The sequence below is a fragment of the Amblyraja radiata genome, chromosome 6, assembly GCF_010909765.2.
Source record: "Amblyraja radiata isolate CabotCenter1 chromosome 6, sAmbRad1.1.pri, whole genome shotgun sequence".
NCBI lineage: Eukaryota > Metazoa > Chordata > Chondrichthyes > Rajiformes > Rajidae > Amblyraja > Amblyraja radiata.
In genome coordinates this window covers 35809845-35835682 of record NC_045961.1, presented here as the reverse complement: position 1 = coordinate 35835682, position 25838 = coordinate 35809845, and the positions used below count along the sequence as shown (strand labels likewise).

The 25838-nt window shown below is 40.0% G+C and overlaps 1 protein-coding gene across 2 annotated transcripts; it reads right to left on the bottom strand.

Annotated features, from left to right (window-relative positions):
* Positions 1 to 1266: 1266 nt before the first annotated feature.
* LOC116974248 (prolylcarboxypeptidase) lies at positions 1267 to 23237 on the bottom strand. 2 transcript variants are annotated; one of them, XM_033022537.1, is made up of 10 exons: positions 23030 to 23198; positions 21346 to 21486; positions 16832 to 16933; positions 12602 to 12701; positions 12322 to 12403; positions 6526 to 6683; positions 5599 to 5768; positions 5173 to 5337; positions 3868 to 4055; positions 1267 to 1828 (listed from the first exon to the last, which is right to left on the bottom strand). In XM_033022537.1, the coding sequence occupies exons 1-10, from the start codon at positions 23180 to 23182 to the stop codon at positions 1597 to 1599; spliced, it is 1491 nt and encodes a 496-aa protein (XP_032878428.1). In that variant the 5' UTR covers positions 23183 to 23198; the 3' UTR covers positions 1267 to 1596. The 2 variants fall into 2 exon arrangements, with proteins under 2 accessions (XP_032878428.1, XP_032878429.1); XM_033022538.1 differs by lacking the exon at positions 12322 to 12403 and having other exon boundaries at positions 12520 to 12701; positions 23030 to 23237.
* Positions 23238 to 25838: the final 2601 nt, after the last annotated feature.

Here is a 25838-nt window from a genome sequence, read left to right as displayed (position 1 = left end):
CGCCCCATCTTCCCGCAACCCCCATCCCCCCCCCCCCATTAGTCTGAAGAAGGGTCTTGATCAGAAACGTCACATATTCCTTTGCTCCATAGATGCTGCCTCACCTGCTGAGTTTCTCCAGCATTTTTGTCTGCCTTCGGTTTTTGCAGCATCTGCAGTTCTTTCTTAAACTGTGCATGATTACAAGTCAGCCAAGTCAAATAGGTAGATCTATCTCTTCAATTTATTTTGAAAAAATTAAACCGCGCTTAATTCTTAACGACTTTCATATCCCTTGAAGGATATCCTAAGATGCTTTACAGCTCATTAAATAACTTTTAAGAGTAGTCATAGATGTGTAAAAATAACAAGATAAGACAAGAATCCTTTTATCTGATGTTGCGAGGAAATAAGTATTTGGTAGCAGAATAGTCTTCCTTACAATAATGTCACGGAATCCTTTACTTTCAATTTTGAGAGTAGTCCAGATCTTGTTTTAATTCTACATCTAACTGCTGCACTGACTCAGTACTGATCTGTAATAGCAAGTAAAGCTGTCAGAAAAGATACACTTACTTTAAAATTGTAATCAATTTTTATGTACGTCACTCATGCGCTTTGAATATAGGTGGAGTCAGCTTTCTACGAATTTAACATAGACTTAATCGCAGGGATAACACAGTATGTTTAATTTGCATGTCCGGAAAAAACTTGTCACTCGGTAGAACTTGTCAATCCTACTCTCTGCCTCCTAGATGTTGTTTGGATGCCAACTAAGGAAATTGCGATGCTCATTTTGTAGAAAAACATACTCAGCAGCTTAATGCAAAGGTCTGGAACGTAGACATTTTGGCTCAGATATAATGGTTAAATTATTGGCTCAGATAAAAAATTAACAGGCAGTACATAAATAATAGCAAAATCATGATTTATAGCATTGGTAAGAAGGGATATCTGATAGTGCTTAGGTCAGAGGCCTTCGTGGCGTTCTGCACAGAGTAACAAACATTATGGCTTTGAAGGGAAAGTTAAGACTAAGGATAATTATTTTTTAAAGGGACAACAAGGATTCAAGGAGGAGGAGTAACAAATGTAATTCAAGAAAAAACAGGATAAATGTAGCATTAAAAGACATGGGTAGAACATTAAAGGAGACCAATAGAAAATGATGTGTGTTTTGTTTGGTCTTAAATTCTATCAAATTCAAATTCAAATAGGCAAAATCTGATTCCTTGGAATTGCTTTATTTCAGTTACAGTTATTAAAGAATGGAAATATTCACAAATCTTGTGAAATAAAACCTACTTTTTAATCAGGAAGATCTGACCAGCAAACCACAATTCAAAGTAGTAAATTAATACACAGCAATGTAAACAATTTTACTGGGTATAGTACATAAAGGTAACAGATTAACAATGCCTGATTTAGATAAAACACAAGATACATACTTCTTTTGGTTTTTGGATAAAATGACTCATCACCCAGTCAGAGTCTCAAGTACAAAATATAGAAAGCAGGACATTTGTTGTTAATGTTGTAAACTGCAGAAACGAACCATAGAAAATAAAGTTGAGAAATCGGTAAAATCTGGGAACTGTTTACCCAAGTTTACATAGTTTAGTGATTAGAAGAATTGTACATTTCACCCGATTCAGTTTTTGCTGCTTTAATCCACTTTTTGAAATACTGAACTTCTAGAGCACGTGCCTTTCGAACAGAGGGAGGGTCGTGTTTATTACTGGAACGCAGATCCAAATGATGAGCTCCTTCAGGAATAAAAATAGCAACCAAGGTGTCAGAGATTGATTTGGTCACTCCTCCACTAGACCAAGGATCCAAACCACCATTGCTGTAAAAAATAATCAATGTATATAGTTAGCAACAGCTCAAATACATCCAAAATTAATTTGTAAACTATGCTTCTCTAGGGATTAAAAAAGTTTATGGCTTTATTTTGAACTGATTTCATTCATAATTTTACAGAGTTCGCAGTAAATATTATAGCTCAATTATGTAGTCTGAGTTTTGATGTCCAAATTTAATGAATAGTTTTTATTTGCAATCTTTTTGCTGTGTCCTGTGTCCAATCAAATACAAGTAAAAAAATGTATGGTGAATTTTCCATTAATTAATCAGCCTGCTGATAAGAAACAAAAATATTCACATAATCAAATACTAACAGAAGGCAATGCATAAAAATTTTAATTCCAAATTAATGCAAATCAGAATTAGTTATTCCTCCAACAATTATAAACAGGCTGTTTTATGGTGGCTTTAGCCATTAGTCTGAAGAAACCAACTGCTAAACATAGTCCACTCACATTCATTAGCTCTGAAATGTTAACCTGGCCATGCACCATCATTTTGTTTTTCATCCAAATTACTTTTGCTTTCCACAAAACTCTCCTCCATTTCCCCCAACTATCCACAACCCCTATTTTCTCTGCATCTTTCGTAAAATCCTGTAACATCTCAATAACGTTTAAGTTCTGATTAAAAGTCATGCATTTTGATGGACAAGGGCTGATTAGGGATGGCCAGCTTGGTTTTATACGTGGGCGGTAGCGTCTCACAATTCTGATTGGGTTTTTTGAAGACGTGACCAAAAAGGTTGATGAGAGCAGAGCTGTAGATGTTGTATATATGGACTTCAGCAAAGCATTCGACAAGGTAAGCTGCTCTGGAAGATTATATCACATTGGAATCCAAGGAGAGATAGCTGAATGGATAGAGAATTGGCTTCAAAAGCAGAGGGTGATGGTGGAAGATTGCTTTTAGGATAAAAAATATTTGTCTGCCCTGGGCAGTTTCTCCTCATCTTTAAGAATATCAAATGTAGAAAACTGGGTTTCCAAACTACAGATATTTATTATTCATTTAGTGTTATTTAGATTCTGGAAATGTTGGAAATAAAACTTCTGACGTATATCCAAAACAAATGTCACCGAACAACACTTTGGCAGGCATCTTAACCGAATTGTAAGTGCTCCATTTGAGAAATACAAGATCATCAAATTCTGAAAGATTGCATGGTACAGAAGAGCAAGCTTAGAAACATAGAAAATAGGTGCAGGAGGCTGCCATTCAGCCCTTCGAGCCAGCACCACCATTCATTGTGATCATGGCTGATCATCCACAATCAGTAACCCATGCCTGCATTCTTCCCATATCCATTTATTCCGCTAGCCCCAAGAGCTCTATCTAATTCTCTTTTAAATTCATTCAGTGAATTGGCCTCCACTGCCTTCTGTGACAGAGACTTCCAAAAATTCACAACTCTCGGTGAAAACGTTTTTTCTCATCTCCGTTTTAAATAGCCTTCCCTTTATTCTTAGACTGTGGCCCCTGGTTCTGGACCCCCCCCCCCCCAACATTGCAAAACATTTTTCCTGCATCTAGCTTGTTCAGTCCTTTTATAAGTTTCTATAACATCCCCTCTATTTTTTCTAATTTCCAGTGAATAAAAGCCCAATCTTTCCAATCTGACAGTCCCACCTCCCGGGGATTAACGTTGCACTCCCTCAATAGCAAGGATGTCCTTCCTCAAATTAGGAGACCAAAACTGCACACAATACTCCAGATGTGGTCTCACCAGGGGCCTGTACAACTGTAGAAAGACCTCTTTACTCCTACACTAAAATGTCTCTAACGCCTATTCAACCAAACTTTAGACATTAAAAAGTGGTTTTGCCCAGCCCAACCAACACAGATTAAACACCCACCACATCTGGAAGGTCATCCCAAGCACACCCTCACCAAATGGGCTTTAATACTATCAGTAGAAGTTTTTCCCTTTCATCCCAAGTGCTTTATTCTCACTGGAAACATTTAATTTTTCTCTAAAGACACTGGTTCACCTGTGTTCATTCACTGGTTCACAAAACTCACCTGAAGATAATATTGCTGTGTGAACTGATACTTTTCCCGCCATAAACCGTGGTCATCCAGTGGGGTCTTGGGCGCAATCCCCAGTCCTTTTTGCAGTTGTCAGAAAACACTTGGAGATTCCATGTCATTGGTTCAAACATATCATTTACACCATTTGTACATGAAGGCATCACCATTTCTGTACAAGTCTAACAACAAAAAGCAAGCAACAATGTCAGTGGCCAAAAATTACTTTCTTAAAATGTACATTCATTTGAATATTCCAAAAAATTACTATGGATGCTATTGAAATCCTATTGGAAAACAAAATATTTCCCATTGGATAATGTTAATCTGGAGAAAAAACTAAAAAAGTTCATGAGTCCTTCTAATACCATGAACTGAGAATTACAGGTAACCTATGGTGAACGTCCACTTAATTATACATATGCATTTCATATTGGTGGGGGGGGAAGACCTGACAAGGAAGTCAGGCTAATCAGGCTTGTCAGTGCATTGTTCAAATGAGGTCTTCTGCATTTTTAGAGGCTAACCTGAACATTTTACAGCCACAAAGGATGCTTCTTTAATAATAAACTTAATATTTCCAAAATATTGAAATTTCTGTTATCACTGAACAAAATAACTTGGGATTAGTCAGCTACTACAGCATTTGGACAAAGTATTGGGGTTTTTTTTGCTCAAGTCCCCAACTAGCAAAAAAACTGTTGCAATGTGCACAGGATCCCACAAACATGAGTGGGAAGACAAATAATGTTAATTGAAAGGTAATACTGGCATCATCACCATGGTAAAACTATATTTCTCATCACATGCACCACAGAATCTCTTGTATCCATCCAATGCATCAAACTGGGTCGTCAGAATTGTGTTCAAACAAAAGACAACACAGTGCTGTACTCTACAATGCTGTTCTCAGAAATGAGACAGACACTCCAACCTTCTGATTTACGAGGCAGAGAGCAAAAGGCATGGATTTTACTACTGAGTCAATACTGACTGTGGATAGATGTTACTCACCAATATTACTCAAGATCACATCAAATTGTATTGACAGATTTTGCTATGATTTGCCAGTAGTTTATTATTAGAATTTTTTTAATTCAAGTGTCAGCAAGATTTGTGTCTCCTACCCTAATGCAAAAGTACAAGAGGCCAAGATAATTGTTTCTCAATGTCAGGATGAGAAGCACTAAGGGTGCTGAGAGCGAGAAAAAGGGAAAAAAAGGAATAGCTAACAGGCAAGAAAATTAGGACATTTACACAAACATCACACAAAAGTACTCTATACATAATAGCATTTACCTGGTAATACCAGCCTTGATCGTCGAGATTAGAAGTTGAAGTCTCAGATATATTCAAGCACGCTACTTTACCAGTGTAGTTACAATATACATTTACAGCCTGATAGATATTTTGGAGCAATGACTTTGCTGGTAGTAACGGGTCTCTAAGAAAGTTGCAAACAACCTAAAAAATAAATAAAATGGATTATCAACTTGTCCAAAGTACATTTAAAAAGGTGTTGTTTGCAGACTGATCTCTGACAAGATTTGCATTATTCATGGTTAAATACATTGCCTCCTTCAGCTCCTTTAAGCCAGCACTTCTACATTACTTCACCATAAATGTAGTAGTGTATAAATGGAATCCTCTGATTTTAACGTGCAAGGTTTCCTTCAATTAATAGTACTGAAACCTTTCTTCATAAATAAGAGTTAAATCAATTACCTTAATAGGCCAGGCAGGAAGAGGCTGTAAAAAGTTGGCTTCATAAGGATAGTCCACCATAGCTAAATTAACCCAAGTGTTAACCAGCCATGATTTGAAGATTAATACATCAGATGCTTGCAATGGTGAACAGAGATGAAAAATACTAGAAAGAAATTTCAAGTCTTCTGCTAAAAAACGCAAAAACAATTAAATATTTAACATTATATATATTGTCAGATATCCATAGTTACAGCATATAAATCATATATTGAAACTGCTTTAAAATTCTAAACAAGTGATAGCTTAACAATGCTGAGCAAAACCCATTCAAATCTAGACAGAAGAAAAACATATTAAACTGCAGATGCTGGAATCTGAAACAAAAAACAGAAAATACTGACAAATTCGGCATTTTATAGAAAAGATGTAGAGTGAAAAGCATCATAAAAGAAACCAGTTGGTGGGATGGAAGGAGAGTTACCAAGATAATTATATCCTTGTTCTGTCTTGGGGAGAGGGGGAAGAGAGCAAAAATGTAAAGAAGAGATTTCCCTCCTGGGATAAATAAAGTTCTATCATTTCATATCCGTGGTTAAGAGCTCCACCCAGGAAGAGGAAGCCACATTTCAGGAAGGTGGATATTTATGAGACACTACAGTAAATGGCCTCATTATTAGAATAAATGAGATGGAGACAAATAAACTGGGGAAGGAAGGGTTGGCCATCATCACAAGAGGTAGGTTGAGAGGATGTTTAGTCAGAGTAGCTGCTGGAGTCATATGCTTGTAAATGTTAGTGACTAGTCTGTATTTCGAGATGGTGACAGAGAGAAAGGGAAACCAGTGTCATTAATGAATCGTGTAAATGCAAGAGCAGGGAGGAAATTGGGAATAAATGTAAAAAGTAATAAACAATAGTTTTCAATTCCAGACAAGGTTTTATTACCTTTGGATGACAGGTTATTAATTGCATCCCACGAATGTCTGATGCTTTCAGCACAGCCTTTCCCACTCTTCAAGAAGTCATTGGTTACAATATTAGAGAAAGCTTCACATGGGGTCAAATCTTCAAACAGCCAGATTGGAGCAGAAGCAGCAAGAGCTCTAGGGTATGTACACATATAGGTTAAAACTTATTTGTGGAAACATTGATCATTTTTATTCCATTTTAATGTTACAACATGAAAATTGCTCACTATTTTAACAAAGATCTTGGCCAATGTCAATGTTGTAAAAATGTTTCCAGCATAGTTAGAAACAGAAGGGCCTAGAACACCAGACTGTACCAATAGCATGGCAACAATTAATTTGATCATTTCCCTCACAGCAAATGAAAGGCTGTGTGCTTAGTTTCCTGCTCTACTCTCCAAATACCCATGACTATGTGAGTACGCACAGCTTAAATCTAATTTGGCTGCAGAACATTCTGGGGGGGAGGGTGAACAGCCAGTTGTCGTGGTGCACATTGGCACCAATGATATAGGTAAACCGGGATGAGGTCCTACAAGGTGAATTTACGGAGCTAAGAGATGAACTTAAAAGTAGGACCTCAAAGGTAATAATCTCTGGATTGCTACCAGTGCCACGTGCTAGTCCGAGTAGAAATAGGAGGATATTGCAGATGAATACGTGGCTTGAAAAATTGTGCCAGGGGGATGGATTTAAATTTCTAGGGCATTGGAACCAGTTCTGGAGGAGGTGGGACCAGTACAAACAGGATGGTCTGCACCTGGGCTGGAATGGAACCAATGTCCTTAGGGGAGCGTTTGCTAGTGTTCTTGGGGAGGATTTAAACTAATGTGGCAGGGGGATTGGAGCTTGAGCAGAGACAGAGGGGTGTAAAATGAGGGTAGAAGCAATAGGTAGCAAGGTGAAAAGTAAAAGTGGCAGGCAGACAAATCCAGGGCAAAAATCAAAAAGGACAATTTTCAACATAATTGTATAAGGGGTAAGAGTGTTGTAAAAACAAGCCTGAAGACTTTGTGTCTCAATGCAAGGAGCATTCGTAATAAGGTGGATGAGTTGAATGTGCAGATATTGATTAATGGATATGATATAGTTGGGATCATGGAGACATGGCTCCAGGGTGACCAAGGCTGGGAACTGAACATCCAGGGATATTCAATATTCAGGAGGGATAGACAGAAATGAAAAGGAGGTGGGGTAGAGTTGCTGGTTAGAGAGGAGATTAATGCAATAGAAAGGAAGGACATTAGCTTGGAGGATGTGGAATCGATATGGGTAGAGCTGCGAAACACTAAGGGGCAGAAAACGCTAGTGGGAGTTGTGTACAGGCCACCTAACAGTAGTAGTGGAGTTGGGGGATAGCATCAAACAGGAAATTAGAAATGCATGCAACAAAGGTAAACCAGTTATAATGGGTGACTTCAATCTACATATAAATTGGGTGAATCAAATTGGCAGGGGTGCTGAGGAAGAGGATTTCTTGGAATGTATGCGGGATAGTTTTCTAAACCAACATGTAGAGGAACCAACGAGAGAGCAGGCTATTCTAGACTGGGTATTGAGTAATGAGGAAGGGTTAGTTAGCAGTCTTGTTGTGCGTGGCCCCTTGGGCAAGAGTGACCATAATATGGTTGAGTTCTTCATTAGGATGGAGAGTGGGATTGTTAATTCAGAAACAAGGGTTCTGAACTTAAATAAAGGTAACTTTGAGGGTATGAGACGTGAACTGGCCAAGATAGACTGGCAATTGATTCTTAAAGGGTTGACGGTGGATATGCAATGGAAGGCATTTAAAGACTGCATGGATGAACTACCACAATTGTTCATCCCAGTTTGGCAAAAGAATAAATCAAGGAAGGTAGTACATCCGTGGATAACAAGGGAAATCAGTGATAGTATCAAAACAAAAGATGAAGCAAACAAATTAGCCAGAAAAAGCAGCCTGCCAGAGGACTGGGAGAAATTCAGTCCAGCAGAGGAGGACAAAGGGCTTAATTAGGAAAGGAAAAATAGATTATGAAAGAAAACTGGCAGGGAACATAAAAACTGACTGCAAAAGTTTTAATAGATGTGAAGAGAAAAAGATTGGTTAAAACAAATGTAGGTCCCTTGCAGTCAAGAAACAGGTGAATTGATCATGGGTAACAAGGACATGGCAGACCAATTGAATAACTACTTTAGTTCTGTCTTCACTAAGGAAGACATAAATAATCTGCCGGAAATAGCAGGGGACTGGGGGTCAAATGAGATGGAGGAACTGAGTGAAATCCAGGTTAGTCGGGAAGTGGTGTTAGGTAAATTGAATGGATTAAAGGCCGATAAATCCCCATGGTCAGATAGGCTGCATCCTAGAGTGCTTAAGGAAGTAGCCCCAGAAATAGTGGATGCATTAGTGATAATTTTTCAAAACTCTTTTATTCTGGAGTAGTTCCTGGGGATTGGAGGGCAGCTAATGTAACCCCACTTTTTAAAAAGGGAGGGAGAAAGAAAACAGGGAATTACAGACCAGTTAGTCTAGCATCGGTAGTGGGGAAAATGCTAGAGTCAGTTATTAAAGATGGGATAGCAGCACATTTGGAAAGTGGTGAAATCATTGGACAAAGTCAGCATGGATTTATGAAAGGTAAATCATGTCTGACGAATCTTATAGAATTTTTCGAGGATGCAACTAGTAGAGTGGATAAGGGAGAACCAGTGGATGTGTTATATCTGGGCTTTCAGAAGGCTTTCGACAAGGTCCCACATAAGTATGCAAACTTAAAGCACACGGTATTGGGGGTTCTGTATTGATGTGGATAGAGAACTGGCTGGCAGACAGGAAGTAAACGGGTCATTTTCAGAATGGCAGGCAGTGGCTAGTGGGGTACCGCAAGGCTCAGTGCTGGGACCCCAGCTATTTACAATATATATTAATGATTTGGACGAGGGAATTGAATGCAACATCTCCAAGTTTGCGGATGACACGAAGCTGGGGGGCAGTGTTAGTTGTGAGGAGGATGCTAGGAGGCTGCAAGGTGACTTGGATAGGTTGGGTGAGTGGGAAAATTCATGGCAGATGCAGTATAATGTGGATAAATGTGAGGTTATCCACTTTGGTGGCAAGAACAGGAAAGTAGACCATTATCTGAATGGTGGCCGATTAGGAAAAGGGGAGATGCAACGAGACCTGGGTGTCATGGTACACCAGTCATTGAAAGTAGACATGCAGGTGCAGCAGGCAGTGAAGAAAGCGAATGGTGTGTTAGCATTCATAGCAAAAGGATTTGAGTATAGGAGCAGGAAGGTTCTACTGCAGTTGAACAGGGTCTTGGTGAAACCACACCTGGAGTATTACATACAGTTTTGGTCTCCTAATCTGAGGAAAGACATTCTTGCCATAGCGGGAGTACAGAGAAGGTTCACCAGACTGATTCCTGGGATGGCAGGACTTTCATATGAAGAAAGACTGGATAGACTCGGCTTGTACTCGCTGGAATTTAGAAGATTGAGGGGGGATCTTATAGAAACTTACAAAATTCTTAAGGGGTTGGACAGGCTAGATGCAGGAAGATTGATCCCGATGTTGGGGAAGTCCAGAACAAGGGGTCACAGTTGAAGGATAAGGCGGAAGTCTTTAGGACCGAGATGAGAAAAACATTTTTCACACAGAGAGTGGTGAATCTGTGGAATTCTCTGCCACAGAAGGTAGTTGAGGCCAGTTCATTGGCTATACTTAAGAGGGAATTAAATGTGGCCCTTGTGGCTAAAGGGATCAGGGGGTATGGAGAGAAGGCAGGTACAGGATACTGAGTTGGATGATCAACCATGATCATATTGAATGGCGATGCAGGCTCGAAGGGCCGAACGGCCTACTCCTGCCAAGAAATAAACTGCAGTAATCAAAACCTGTAAGGGTAGGATGGGGCTGAAGCCCAGTGTTTGGACGTTGGAATTGTTTTTTTTTTCATTCTAATAGAATGATTTTCCAACTCCTGTGGTAACTAAACCTTTTTTTTCACTCCTATTTTTCTTTACATATTTTTATGATGCTCAAAAAGTTGAATAAAATAAAGATTTAAGAAATTAGTTAATTTATGTTTTTTGCTCATGTGACAAAATAAATGATATATAAAATTATACAAAAAAGAATAAGACGAAAACGACCAAAAAAACATAAGCAAATTTAGTCGAGGGTGAATGAAGGGTGAATTACACTGAAATAGTTTAAGAAGCACTGTGTTAAATTGCGAATGGTGATGAATCAGCATACTGGAATGCTGGAATACTGGAATGCCTGGTTGAGTGGTATTGCAAGAACAACAACTTGCACAAAGTCAGCAAAACCACATAATTAATCATTGACCAGAAAGGAGATATTGGGAAAACATGTGCCAGTTTCCATTGGTGGGTGAGCAGTGAGCTGCTTCTAACTCCTGGGCGTTCACATCTCGGATGATATGTCCTGGTCCCAGCACATGGATCTAATCACAAAGGCATGCACTACTTTCTTGGAAGGATAAAGAGATTTGGCATGTTACCAAATACTCTTCGTCAGATGGACAGTAGAGTGAACTCTGATTGGTTGCATCGTCACCTGGTATGGCAATTCCAAAGCAGTGGAATGCAGGAGACTCAGGCTGGTTCATCACTGGCACAGCCCACTCCACCATCAAAAGTATCCATATATCAAAGATCCCCCCACCCCCCCAACAATTTGGGCCATGCACCCTTCTCACGGCTACCATTGGGCAGAAGCCCGAAGTCCTATACCAAGTTCAGGAACAGCTACTTCGCTACAACTACAAGGTTTTTGAAATAGCCTGCACAACTAGTATGGGCTACCTCTTGCACTATCAGACTCTTTAATCTGTTTAGCACAAATATCCTGCTTTTGATTTGCGCTGTATTTTTTCTTTTATGCTGTCTTGCAGAATCCATGCTCATTTATGTATAAATTATGTTTTTAGATGTCGTCTCAGTATATATGCCTGTGATGCTACTGCATGCAACATTTTCATGGTATCACTGTACTTGTGCATATGATGATAAATTCAACTTGACATGAATGCAAATGACTGGTTGTTGAACATTTGTATTCCCTGCTGGTTTTGGGATGGCTGGTGATCTTAGGCCCAGCAGTGCCTGGCTGGCCCTGCACCCTGCTTGAAGTGGCAGGAAACTGCACGAGTTTAGTGACCCTGCACCCTGCTTGAAATGGCAGGAAACTGCACTCGAGTTAGATGGTCCTGCACCCTGCTTGAAGTGGTATGAAACTGCACTTGAATTCGGTGGCCCTGCACCCTGCTTGAAGTGGTAGGAAACTGCACTTGAATTCGGTGGCCGTGCACCCTGCTTGAAGTGGTATGAAACTGCAATTGAATTTGGTGGCCTTGCACCCTGCTTGAAATGGAATTTCAAGAAATAGCCGTGAGTCAACTGCTCGCTCATCAGCCATGAGTCAACTGCCAGCACATCAAGCTTGAGTGACTGAGCTGTCACCCCAAGAATTAATTTGGCCCACAATGTCCATACTAGCCCTCTGGGAACCAGTCCCTTCAGCCCACAATACCCATACTAGTGCTCCAGAAAGCCACCCCCACCCCACTGGCCACCAATTTTGGAATTGGTAGAGAGGTGGAATATTGCGTTGGGGGACCAGCCCTCCCGTGTGAACATGGGACCCAACGGGTCCCACTTAGTCTAGTGCTAATCTAAATAATACATTTTACTGTAGACATATTAGAAATGGGACATTTGAATCTAAGCTAGGGTGGCTTCTTTTTAAACTAATACTCACCCAACAACAATATTCGGATACTTCATCCTAAACCAGGCTGCTAACATTCCTCCATAGGAGCCTCCTATTGCAATAACAGGACCCAACGGGTCCCACTTAGTCTAGTGCTAATCTAAATAATACATTTTACTGTAGACATATTAGAAATGGAACATTTGAATCTAAGCTATGGTGGCTTCTTTTTAAACTAATACTCACCCAACAACAATATTCGGATACTTCATCCTAAACCAGGCTGCTAACATTCCTCCATAGGAGCCTCCTATTGCAATAACAGGACTGTTCTGAGCTCCAGGAATGGTCTCCTTGAGATTTCTAATAAGAACTGCAAAGTCAGCCAAAGCTTGTTCTGAGGTGAAGTAGTTTAAGTTATTGCGGTTCTAAAAGAGAAGTATTGACAAATATACACGTTTACTATGAAAAAATAGCTGAAAGTGACAACATTCGTAATAATCTTTGGTATTCCAATAATATTCATCTAAACAGATATTTTCATAATTAGAAATTGTATAATTTGCACAAATATGGAATCAACATAAATGTGTTAATGTGTACTTGGGTACATTCATGGCATGCATTTTCTACCAACACTGCTAAAATACAGCACAATCAGTGAGAGCCATCTCTGGTAAATGGATTTGAAGAGTCGCGGTCTAGTAGTTTTCATTATACCACTTACATAGGTCCACACCCAAGATAGTAAGGCATGACAAGTGAAACCGCCACATAAAAAACAAACATGAACTGTATCCAAATGCTCCTGACACTTTCTGCTCTCAATAATCTTGCAGCAACACTTTATTGTCCCCCCTCACACCAAACAAGTCTAAATGTACAGCGCACTTCATGGTGTGCTGTCCTGTGAAGAGGATCCCAAGGCTCCATACTTGAACCACCCCAGTGACCTACTGAGAGTGCACTGCTTACAAAGGTCTAATTATTCATTTACATTTTGCTGTTAATCAACGGCATTTAAATTTTAATTTAAACATTTAAAATCAAAAGAATGTACTTTTTAAAGTTACCTTAAAAGGAGTTCATGATAGAAATTAACTAAAAGCATTGCGATTAAGTCAACTAAAACTATTTACTTGCAGTTATCTTTTTTATTTCCGGTCAGCAGTCCCATTTAAATTGAAAGAGGCTGTCCTACATATGTCAGCCATTGTAAATTACTGAATGTAAAGTGCATTCATTCTAGCAGATCAGAATACCTTACTCGGTCCCTGGCTCCAGCTCTGGACCCAGTGGTAGAGCTGCTGGTCAAATATGTCAGATCTCAAGCTCACGTTTGATAACTGTGTTGCAATGCTCAGATGGAGTCAGAAACAAGCTGACCAGCTTGTAGCTAATCAATGGATCACTCATAACTGCTGGCATGATCTGGCCCAATTATAGGAATTGCCTTATAGTTGTATCTAGCCTTCATATCACTCACCATTCTACACAAAAGTGGTTCTTGACCCAGATTGAACTGACAAAGTTAAAGCACTAATCTAATAATAATAATAATAATGGATGGGATTTATATAGCGCCTTTCTAATACTCAAGGCGCTTTACATCGCATTATTCATTCACTCCTCAGTCACACTCGGTGGTGGTAAGCTACTTCTGTAGCCACAGCTGCCCTGGGGCAGACTGACGGAAGCGTGGCTGCCAATCTGCGCCTACGGCCCCTCCGACCACCACCAATGACTCACACACATTCACACACAGGCAAAGGTGGGTGAAGTGTCTTGCCCAATGACACAACGACAGTATGCACTCCAAGCGGGATTCGAACCGGCTAGATCTAGATCTTACTTTACTTTACTCTTACCATTACTTTACATCACATATTCTTGGAACGTTCTTTGAACATGGACTCATCTGTTCAATGTGCAAGAAATAGAATTAAGTAGTTTGTTCAAAAGCTCACAACAAGAAGGTGATTGAAGCAACATTTGTCTGACTAAATAAACTTAGTAGGAATGACTGGCCCAGAATTTGTGATCAATGGTTAGCCATCTGTTTGCCACTGAACTACGAAAAAAAACTTTTACCAAGGACATATATCTGGAGACCAACTGGCTAAAAAAACTATCATCATTTACCACCTAATGCTTCATGAAACTATCACATTAATTGTCCAAGAGTTAAAAAGAGACACATAAATACTGATGTGTTTGTGTGTCGTGTTTTCCCCAAGATGGAGTCCCAAGAAACTGCAGATACTAGTTTACAAAAATGGAATAAAGTGCTGGAGTAACTCAGTGCATCCCAACTTAGTCTTTAGAAATCTACAGTACCAAATACAAAAGCTTCAAAATCAAAACCTACCAAGAATGAATGCATATTAAGTGATTCAATGCCTGCGCAGATTCTCCTTTCGCTCTTCACTTTTATTTCAATTAATTTACTTGCAATTTATTTCAACATTTACTATCAGGAGTAGTCAGAAAATCTTTTTGAGTCTGTGGGAATTTGGCAATGAAAACAGTCCAGTTCTTCTCCTGGATTTTACAGACCCATTTCAAACGCAGTTAATTCAGGAAGTTTATGGCAGTAACCGCAGTTGAGTTTTCTGTACATTCAGCTCTCATTTATCACCATAAACAGGCTGTCAACTGCACAGAAGTGCCTCAGTGTTCCTTGTTATACAACCAATTCAGCTTTCAATTCTCAGAGATTTTTAGAATTGCTTGATCCTTCTGCTCCAGTGAAAGATGATGATCAAGTCAAATGCAAAAGACTATGCCCTGCTAAGATTTACAAAAGAATTACATTTTAGAAACAGACAATGCAGTTCCTATTTTGCACACCATGCATTGCATAACACTGGTGATAATTCCCAGCATCATTCCCTTTCCCCATCTGAAGTATTGGCAAATGATTCAGATTCTTTCAGTCAAAAATTCAGCTGATGTTCATTCAAATAAAATTAACAACAAAGAACTGACTTGAAGGACACAAAGTAAATCAGCAGGTCAGGCAGCATATCTGGAGAACATGGATAGGTGTTGTTTTGGAACAGGACCCTTCTTCAAACTGATTGTGGCGGAATGGAGAAAACTGAAAGAGAGTTGGGGTCAGGACAAAGTTTGACAAGTGATACGTGGATGAAGGTGAAGCAGGCTTTTGATTGGCAGATGGTTGAACATTGCCCAGTGATGAAAAGAGAAAATGTGAGAGATGAGATAAGGGAAGAAGCCGTGTGAAATGTGAAGCCAGAGGAAGGAAAATGGGTGGAAGCAGATGGGGGAGAAGTGGGACATTGAGAAGGGGGGGGGGGGGGGTTTGGTTAGTTAACTAAAATAGGAGAATTCCATATTCATACCATTAGGATGTAAGCTACCCAAGCAGAATAAGAGGTTTGTTCCTGCAATTTGTGTGTGGCCTCACTCTGGCAATGGGGGCATCCCAGGATAGAAATGTCAGTATAGAAATGGAAGATAAAATAATTAGCAACAGGGAGATCCAGCCAGCTTTGGCGGAGTGAGCCAATGCTGCAGGGGAATGTAGCCGAAGGTGTGGCGGTTTGAGTGGAATGGACTCTGCAGAAGGCAGAAAGGGGTGGGGGATGGGAAAATATGACTCGTGGCTAGAGCATATTGAAAGTGAAGATTGATGTGTTGAATGTGGAGGTTGGTGTGGTGCAAGGCGACGACCAGGGGAACTCCAACCTTGTTCTGTCTGAGGGGAGTGAGAGCAAGAGCAGAACTACAGGACAGACGAAACACAGGCGTGTATCCTTCTATGAAAGCATGGGCAAGCGACATTTACTAAAGAAAGAGGGCATTTTGGATGCCCGAGAAAGGAAAGCCTCATTCTGGGAGCAGATGCTGCAGAGACGGAGAAAGTGAGAGTAGGGAACATCAAACCCATTGTTATTTGGAATACACCTCCTTCCACCCTGCCTTTTGCTATAACCATTGTCTCCAACTGACAAGAAAGTACCATTCACAAAAGAGAAACAATTAATTTATAAATAAACTCCATAAAAAAACCATGAAATAGCTCCAGACATTACAAACATGATTGTACGTTCAACTCCTCAACTAGCTGTTCAGGATGAACGGATAAAAATTCCATGAAATCACTGACATAGTCCACGTGGTGAAGCCAAAGGCTATTTCTCCAATGTTAAAAATATCAACTATTTATAATCCGTATCATTCAGAAAACACAATCCTGAAGCACTTCAATGTTATTTTGCAACCAGAAATAACTAATTTGCAGCATTTTCTTTACTATCCCATTTTCATGGGAAAGTCAGACCAGGTGGGAAATCTATGCTTAATTGCTTTTTTTCTCACGGTAATGCATCACATTATAGATATTTAATAGTGAGAATTTAAGTGTTACAACAGTAGACCTGAAGTGTTGAATATATATGCCATTAAATCTCTGGTGATCTTTTTGCAAGTTTCCAAGAACAGAAGAAAAAATAACGACGGTTATAAAACCCAAAACATTGGTCTGTAAAATATACAGCCAAAAGGTTTATAAATCACACTTTTGGCAACTTACACTGAACGTCTTCTTCCCAAAAGGCAAAGACTCTCCATAATATCTATGTTCAGCAAACACCAACATGGCACCCAGTTCCTTAGAGATGTCCCACATAAAGCCCTGAAAAAAGAGCAATTTTAACATTGGTCAATGAAGAAGCCTTTTGAAAAAAAAGGTGTGATCAAGCAAATTAAACCAATTCATTCTTTGTTAATCTCCCACTGACTGGGAAGAATAACAGTTTAGATTAAATAGTATATTTAATGCAGGTGGCAGCTGTGGGATTTAAATTCAGGTTTTAACGCTGGAATTTGAAGGAACAGGTAGGTACTAGCCTTTGTAAAGATGATCAGAAAATTTACTAGATTATCATAGACTCTTGTGGTTCACCAATCTCATTCAGGGGGGGAATCTGCCATGTATATGTCGCATTGTGACAGACAATTAAACAGCTGAGAAGGGGCAACACAGTGGCACAAAGGTAAAGTTGCAGCCTTACAGCACCAACGTCCCCTGTACAATCCTGACTACGCATGCTGTCTCTACAGAGTTTGCACATTCTCCTTGTTTAGTTTAGAGATAAAGCGTGGAAACAGGCTCTTCGGCCCACCAAGTCCACACCGACCAGCAATCCCCGCACATTAACACCATCCTATACACACTAGGGTCAAATTACACTTATATCAAGCCAATCAACCTACAAACCTGTACGTCTTTAGAATGTGGAGGAAACCGAAGATCGGAGAAAACCCACGTGGTCACAGGGCGAACGTACTAACTCCATACAGACAGTACCCATAGCCGCGATCGATCCCGGGTATCTGGTGCTGCAAACGCTGTAAGGTAGCAACTCTACCTCTGCGCCACCGTGCCGTCCCTGTGACCACGTGGGTTTTCTCCGGGTGCTCTGGTTTCCTCTCGAACTAGTGTGCAGGTGATCGTTGGTCGGCGTAGACCCAGTGTGTTTAAGGGCCCGTTTCCACGTTGTATCTCCAAACTAAATTAAACGAAGAGGTTCTATCAGAACCTGGCCCAACTGTAAAATATACAAAAACTCAACATTTAGATATTGCTGCAACCCTCCCAGTAGGTATTAGCATAAACTGGAAAAGTTTAATAAATTAGATATACTTTAGAATTCCAAAATTGTAAAAAGTTACAGTGTCATTGTATCCACAACCTGAACAATGCTGGGTTCTAGCCTGCATGTTATAGACAAGACAGAAACATTCACAACCATATTCAATCAGAATTTCCAAACGGATGATCCATTTTGGCTGTCTCCTGAGATCAACAGTTTTTGGATGTAATCGAAGTTGCGGTCTCCCCTCTCCCATTGTTTGGCTGCACATCTCGCTGCATGTCACAGATTTTTCTCTGCCAAAAAGTTTAACTAAGAGGAAGCCATAGCCACTCCATCACTTCCAATAGGAAGTGGTGCGAGCGATTGCTGAATCAGGACATGACTGTTGCTGGAGCAGGCACTCAGGAACTGGGGTAATTATCTGGAACTCTTGAGAAGTTTAATTACTGCAAACTTAAAGATACATAATCCAGCATGTGTCTCATTATATTACCAAAATCTTTTCGATCACTGAGAAATCAAAAACCTGAAAAAGTAAAGAGTACAAAAACAGTGAAAGCAATACAGAGTAGTGATAATATCAGATGACTAATAATAGCATGGAAGTTCATAATTAGACAAGTAAAAGCACAGGAAGAAACTGAACGAACAATTACAGGAAACTGAGACCAAGGGAAAAGAAATTACAGCTTAACAGATCTTCAAAATAAACATACTTCCCAAGTATTGATAAAAACAAATTTTTAAAACTTTTCAATTTGAGAAACATTACAGAATTGTCTCAAAATGACAGACATTTCACATCTGAAAAGAGATGATTTCCCAAATTTAAACACGGGTTTTATTAGCCTAGCTTGATAGCAAATTAGTAACTTTATACATTTCAGCACTGGGTTATGAACACCCTGCTAACTGAAACCCCAAGCACTCATTTGGAAGACTGATATGATGGATGGAGGTGGATTTTCTGGCTGCTGTAGGACTGAAGACATCTTGTACTGGAGGGGAATGGAGCATTTCTGCACACCTTCTCTCATCATCATCACATCCGAACCCCCAAGCTCCATCAAGCTGGGAAGGTTGAGCAAGCTCAATCACCAAGTCAGTGAGGTACGATGGCAGCCACTCGCCTGTCATAACCATTTCTGTGATCCTCTCCCATGCACAGCTTTTGTTCAGTTCTCAACATTCACATTTTGTAGGAATGTTACAAAATGTTGAGAATTTGAAAATCAATCTTGTAATTTATCCCATTAGATAAAGCATAAAAAGAACTTTAATTTGATACCTAATTTACTTTCATATCTTCAGTATTAAAAAAGTTATGGTTATTTTCATATTCGGAAATTAGCATCTTGTTCCCTATTGCTTTTCCATTAACTTAAAAGCTGTGATCGAGGACTGTCAATTGGCATAAAAGCACATAGCTTTCTTAAAAAAAAAGAGAACTGAATGACATTTTAAGTTATTGTAGATTGAAGCATTCTGAAACAAATATCATACATCTTACTTAGATTACCTGAAATTAAAGCATATAATTAGCTAGTTACCTAATTGTAGATAATTACAAAATTGACCATTGTGACGGAAATAGTAATAAACACTAAGACTGCCTTGAAAATTCAAAAATGTGATATTCTCAAGATCAGAACTTTAATTGTAACGTTAAAACAAATAGTAAACACCCAACAAAAAATTAATATTCATCAGTGTCATCAAATCAATTAAATTCATCTAAATTCAATTATTAGATCTAAACATCTATCCCATTCTCAAGAAAAGGCTAAAAATATTTTTTTAAATAGCTAAAGTATCCAAATAACAAACTGATCCCATTCACACAAGAATTCACGATATAACATGATTTTTAAATCTCACTTTGTCATGAATTTCTATGCCAATGGAAGGAATTGAATGTTTAATTCCCCTAAATTTTACTCTTGTTGGTTTATAACACTGCTGCAGGCAAGGGTCGTTTTACACAATTATTCAAAATCCACAAACATCCACTCTCAAGATAATCAAAATCATTATTATTTGCACAATCATGTCATAAGAATATCTAAATTATCTATATTTTGTTATTGTCTATCCATGATCAATATTTTCATACTAAACCCGACTAAAAACTATGTACTGTGGAAGTTTTCAATCAGATATTTAGTATGAAAATATTGATCATGGATAGGCAATAACACAAAATATAGATGAGTTATATGTTCTTATGACATGATTGTGCAAAGAAATAATGAATTTGATTATCTTGAGAGGGGATTGTGATAGATTGCAATGTGGCCGCTGCCATGATTTAAGCCCCGCAATATCGGCAGTCAAGACACGGCCGATATCGGGGCCTAAATAACATATTTCGAATCATCAGATTAAAATGAAACCACACCAAAAAGCAAGGTAAGATGTTAAATAAACTATATAACTTTTGTTTTGTCCTGATGTGGAAGTCCTTGATGTTGAAGGAGTTAGAAGTAGCGTTTAAGTTCAATCCAGCGATGCAATCGACCAGCAACTTTTTTTTTTTTTTTTTAAACGGGAACGGAAGCGCAGAACAAATTTTTTTCATCAACTTGTAGTCCGAGCAAATACCTCTCCGACAACCAATACAAACCTGCATTTTAATCCCGCCCCCTCCCCCCCAGCCTCCGGAATCGCACCCCCCCCCCCCCCCCCCCAATGAAGTTACAGCATCATTGTATATCTGCTTGTAGGGAAGACCACCCTAAACTAAAACACCAGAGCACAATAAGACTTAGAAAAAGCAGGATGCACTTTTAAGGAAGAAAGTTCCCAATTTTTGATATTCATCTCATAGATGTAACTGAATACCAACCCAGACAATCCCTCCATAAACTAAACAAGCACAAGAATAGTTACAGGTCCTCTCTAGGTTATGGCAGGGCTGCATCTCAAACAGTTTGCAGGTCAGAAATGCAACTGTGAATCATGCACACACTTGGCAGTAAATGCCTACAGCAGCTTGCAAATCCATTCTGTCACTCCCCAAATGTTTGCGTAATATGGGCATATTAAAATAAACTAAAAAACTAGTCCTCACCAACTAACAAATTAGAAATACACATTAATAATTCCTGGTGAAGATTACGGGACAGCAATTAGGAACAATGGGCATTTTATGTCACAAGGTTTTTTGTTAACCACAGATTTGATTCAGATACATACCACTGTGGTTAACAAAAAAAAACTTGTGACATAAAATGCCCATTGTTCCTAATTGCTGTCCCGTAATCTTCACCAGGAATTATTAATGTGTATTTCTAATGAGGACTGGATAGGGCTCAGTAAGAAACTCCCAAATGTAGGTCAAAATCCATTGTGTTAGCAGATAAGAAGACACAGTCTTCAAACATGGAATCATTTCAAGAGAAAAAGGAACATAAAAAGGAAACAAACTTCCAAAGTAAGTTGTTTTTACCGTATTGTTACAGAACCATGCGATGTCTCCTTCATTTCCTGTATAGAAAAGAATGGGCCCTCCATCTTTATTCCAATATTTGTCTGCTATCAGGTATCTTTGTTTGAATGTGTAATCTTCAACAAATCCGAAGTGATCAATCTGTTAAAAATATAATTAGATTTGCCAACTCTTGAATTATAATAAAATTAAGCATTTGTACGGAATAAGTATGGAAATGGAAGTAAAGTTTCTGTTCCTTTGCATACCTAAATGCAGCAAATAAAAAGCAGTTTATCACATGACTGAAACGTAGTACAAAGTACATACTGCGGTTATGCCATTCACATGATCAAGATGGAAATGACCGCATAAACTAACATCAGCAGAAAATGACAGGGAGAATGTGTGCAGATGTTTTTTTATGAACATTTGTTACTTCAAGCAAAACAAAATAGCTCAAATATTTTGGCTGACAAGGCAAATGGGGAACCCTTCAAAAGATAATTTGTACTAAATTGACCTTGTATTAAAGACAGTTCATCCAGATTTCCTCTCTTTTAAAATTAGATAGTTTACACTTTACTCAAAGTTAGTTATTCCCATCCTCCCTCAAACAACTAAATTCAAAATTTGCATCCAGCAAAGGAAAGTTTCTGACATCTGAACTTCAATGTCAAATTTCTAACATTTTACGGTATTATAAAAGTAATATTTTTCTGTTTTATCTTACCAAAGAATGTATTTTTAATCTTGTGGTTACTGTTGGAGCCACAAAGAATATTAGTAAAATAATTGTCACTGAGAGTATTCAGTTCAAATCTGTAGAGATTAAGAATTTGGTGATTCTGTCCCAATATTCTTTTTTTTGAGACTTCAGTAGAACAGCCAACAACCAGTTCTCGTCTCATGCAAAGTGCTGGTTATCAAACCTTTTGTCTATTATATGGAACTATCTAGTTTCATATAGCCTTTTAACGACAATTAGATCCGTTTGCATCACACGGTTGCACATCAGGCGGTCAACACACAATGTCACACACTGGAGAGCGATAGATGTGATTAGGTTGGGGCATTGTAGAGCAGAGTGCAGGAGAGAGTAGAAACTTGGGGAAGAAGGAAGGAAATAAATCGTCATTATCTTGTGATCTTGCGGATACGGAAAGGTGGTAGTTTAATAACTATTTTGGAGGTAAAAATTCTTGATTTCAGATAGTACAAAATACATTTTGCTGAGTATTTAAAAAAGTTGACTTGTTTAAACGGAGCAGCACACTTGGAGTTGTGGTGATCGAGCCCCCAGTCCGGTCTGAATCACAGGGTAAGGGACGGCGTCTGCAGAGGGAGGGAGGGACCTGCAGAAGGTGGGATGCGAGCTCTGCAGGGAGGCTGGGGAGGTGAGGGTGGCTTGTCGGGGACAGGGGGTGATGGAGGTCGGGCAGGGGAAAGGGGTGTGGAGGTAAAGGAGGCCAGCGGGGAGGGATGTGGTGTGATGGAGGGGGGAGGGGGGAGATGTAGGGGCAGGGGGAGGATGTGGGTGAGTGCGGCCGGGCGGGCGGGGGAAGAGGCGAGGTAGGGGGCCGGGTAAAGGGGCAGAGAAGGTGGGGGGGTGGAGGATACCGGGCGGGGGGTGTGAATGAGTGAGGCCGGGACCCCCCTCTTCCTCCTACACTGTTTACTGCTCCAGTGATCGGCCCCCACTCACCTTCTGGTCGAAGTACCGCGTCTTGTAATCGAACTGCTGCGCCGAGCGACCGCCCCCACCCCGGAGAGACGACAGGGGAGCGGAGGCGCTGACCAGGGCTGCCATCGCCATGGCGACGGTCGCCAGGAGCCGCGGGCTGCCGGCGGCTGCCATCCTCTCTCACCGCTGGTTAGAGCAAAGATCCTATAGCGGATCTTTGGGTTAGAGTGGGCGAGAGGGGACGGGGAGGGCGGGGTGGGAGGAGGGGCTGAGGGAGAGGAGGGGCTAGAGCGGGGTGAGGGCTGGAGTGGGTGGTTGAGGAAGTAGAGTGGGAGGAGGTTAGGGAGCTCTAGTTAGGGGCAAAGATCTTAGAGCAGAGCTCTGCTCTAAGATCTTTGGTTAGGGGGAGGGAGGTTGAGTGGGAGGAGGTTAGGGGGCTCTAGTTCGGGGAAGGGAGGTTGAGTGGGAGGAGGTTAGGGGGCTAGAGTGGGAGGAGGTTAGGGGCTAGAGTGGGAGGAAGTTAGGGGGCTAGAGTGGGAGGAGGTTGAGGGCTGGAGTGGTGGGATGTCGAGTGGGAGGAGGTTGGGGCTCTAGTTGGAGCTGGAGTGGGAGGTTAGTGGGCTTGTGGGAAGGATAGTGGTTGGGGGGGTCACTAGAGTGAGTGATGGAGGGACAACGATGGGGAAACGTGGAGAGTTGAAGCCACATGGGAGAAGGCTGAGAATAAGAGGTAAGTTGGAGTGACAAAAGCGAGTCATTGAGTGGGTGAAGTGAGGGGGGATCAAAGGAGTGAGATTGGGGGAGTGGGAGATTCATCATCTGATATTACTCCAATAGATTTTGGTGTAGCGTTTGCTGCATCATTTAGTCACCGATTTGGCCAGGAGACTTGTCAAGTAGACGTACTATCTGACCAATAATAACTTCAGTATATTATTTTTGTCTTGTCAATTTTAAGCCTCTCACTTTGCATGAATGCTTCTTTTTGACTCCTCCCAATGAGTTGTTAGGACACAAAACATGATTCAATTATTGCCCTGCTCCACTCTCCTCCAAACTAGGCAGCCACAAATTGAAGCATTTGGATTGACAATGCATCTGCAACTCTGCAGGAATGAATCTTGGGATGAAATATCGCATTATACAATACTTGAAAAGGAAGATGGCTAAATGTCAATTCTAAATTAATGCCAAGTAACCCTAGAAAACTTGGTTGCACAAGGATAACTCTAGACCATTTGGCTGCATTGTTAAGAGGCTGACTGGTATTAGAGAATTGACATGTTTGATACCATTCCTCCTCATAAAGCACCCAAACAGAATTTACCTGAATTAAAATCTGTAGGAAGGAACTGCAGATGCTAGTTTACACCAACAATAGACACAAAATGCTGGAGTAACTGTCATGTGGCACCAAACCTTCAACCTTAAATTGGAAAAAAAGGTCTCAATTCTGAATTATAATTTTTGCATGATTACCACAAGTTGAACTTTGATCTATTTAGAATGACTATCACTAACATCTGCAAAGTTTATCTACAAAGGAAAACAAACTGGAAAATAATTCTACAATTCTTTCAACACTAAATTATTCTAAATCACATTCACTCAGATTATGTTGCAGAGTAGGACACAAAGTGCTGCAGTAACTCAGCAGGTCAGGCAGCATCGCTGGAGAACATGGATATGTGATGTTTCGGATCAAGACCCTTCTTCAGACTCTTAAACTTCTGCAACCAGCATCTGCAGTTCCTTGTTCCTCATATTGCAGACTACATGGTACCAGTCATCTGTACTCAAATCAGAGATAAATTTGGCTCCTATTTGAAGGAATACACTTAATCAGACCAACTGCACGCACATAACCCTTTGCTAGGTCACCTTAATAATATCATATCTAAATAGTTACTTGGACTACAATTATATCTTTTAAGCATGATAGATACCAATGAATGGGACTGATAGAATTGTTTAAAACCACAAACGGTTTGTGATTTTATTATGAGTCATGTTTTTTTACTTCTCCAGTGCTTTTAACACCATCCGGCCTGCATTGCTAGGGAGCAAATTGACGAAGATGCGGGTGGATGCTCCAATGGTGTCCTGGATCACCAGCTACCTGACTGGACGACCACAATATGTCAGGCTGCAGAACGGTGTCTCGGACATGGTAGTGAGCATTAATATTATTAAAGAATAATTCGATACAGGTAATACCAGATATCTGAAAGGGGAAGAGATCTGCAGTAGCATTTGTTCAGGTCAGCAGAAATCAATGCCATTGCAAGCTTCTACTGCTTATGTAAGTGGGATTTACTGCTTATGGCAGTGGGATTTTAATTTAAAACAGGACCATGCAGCCACAGAACTTCTGCACAGGATACAGAAGAGTTGCAGCAAGCAGGAAGAGTAAACTGATCATTCACCTGCAGAATGTAGGACTCCTGAGATGGTGTGTAATGAGGCCTGTGAACTGGTTATTCCTGGGCATCTTGCTTCATGGGATCATTGATGGATTGACTCCCAGTTATCAATAGTTTACCTCAGAGCATGTAAGGGCAGAAAGTATTCCAGTGTCAGCTGTTACATGAAAAATAGTGTGGTGTATCAATCGCACGTAAAGATATTTCACTACAAAATAACAAGTTATGTTTTGTTGTCAATTGCAAAAATAGTCCCAAGTCAGGAATTCTGTACCACCAGTGATTATTATATGTCTACTCTATTGTAAATGTAGAAGACAGAGTAAAACTCCTGTCCCACATTTTCCCACTCACGTAACCTGTCAATATGTTTACAGCCTCCTTACCTTTCAATCTACAGGTGAACA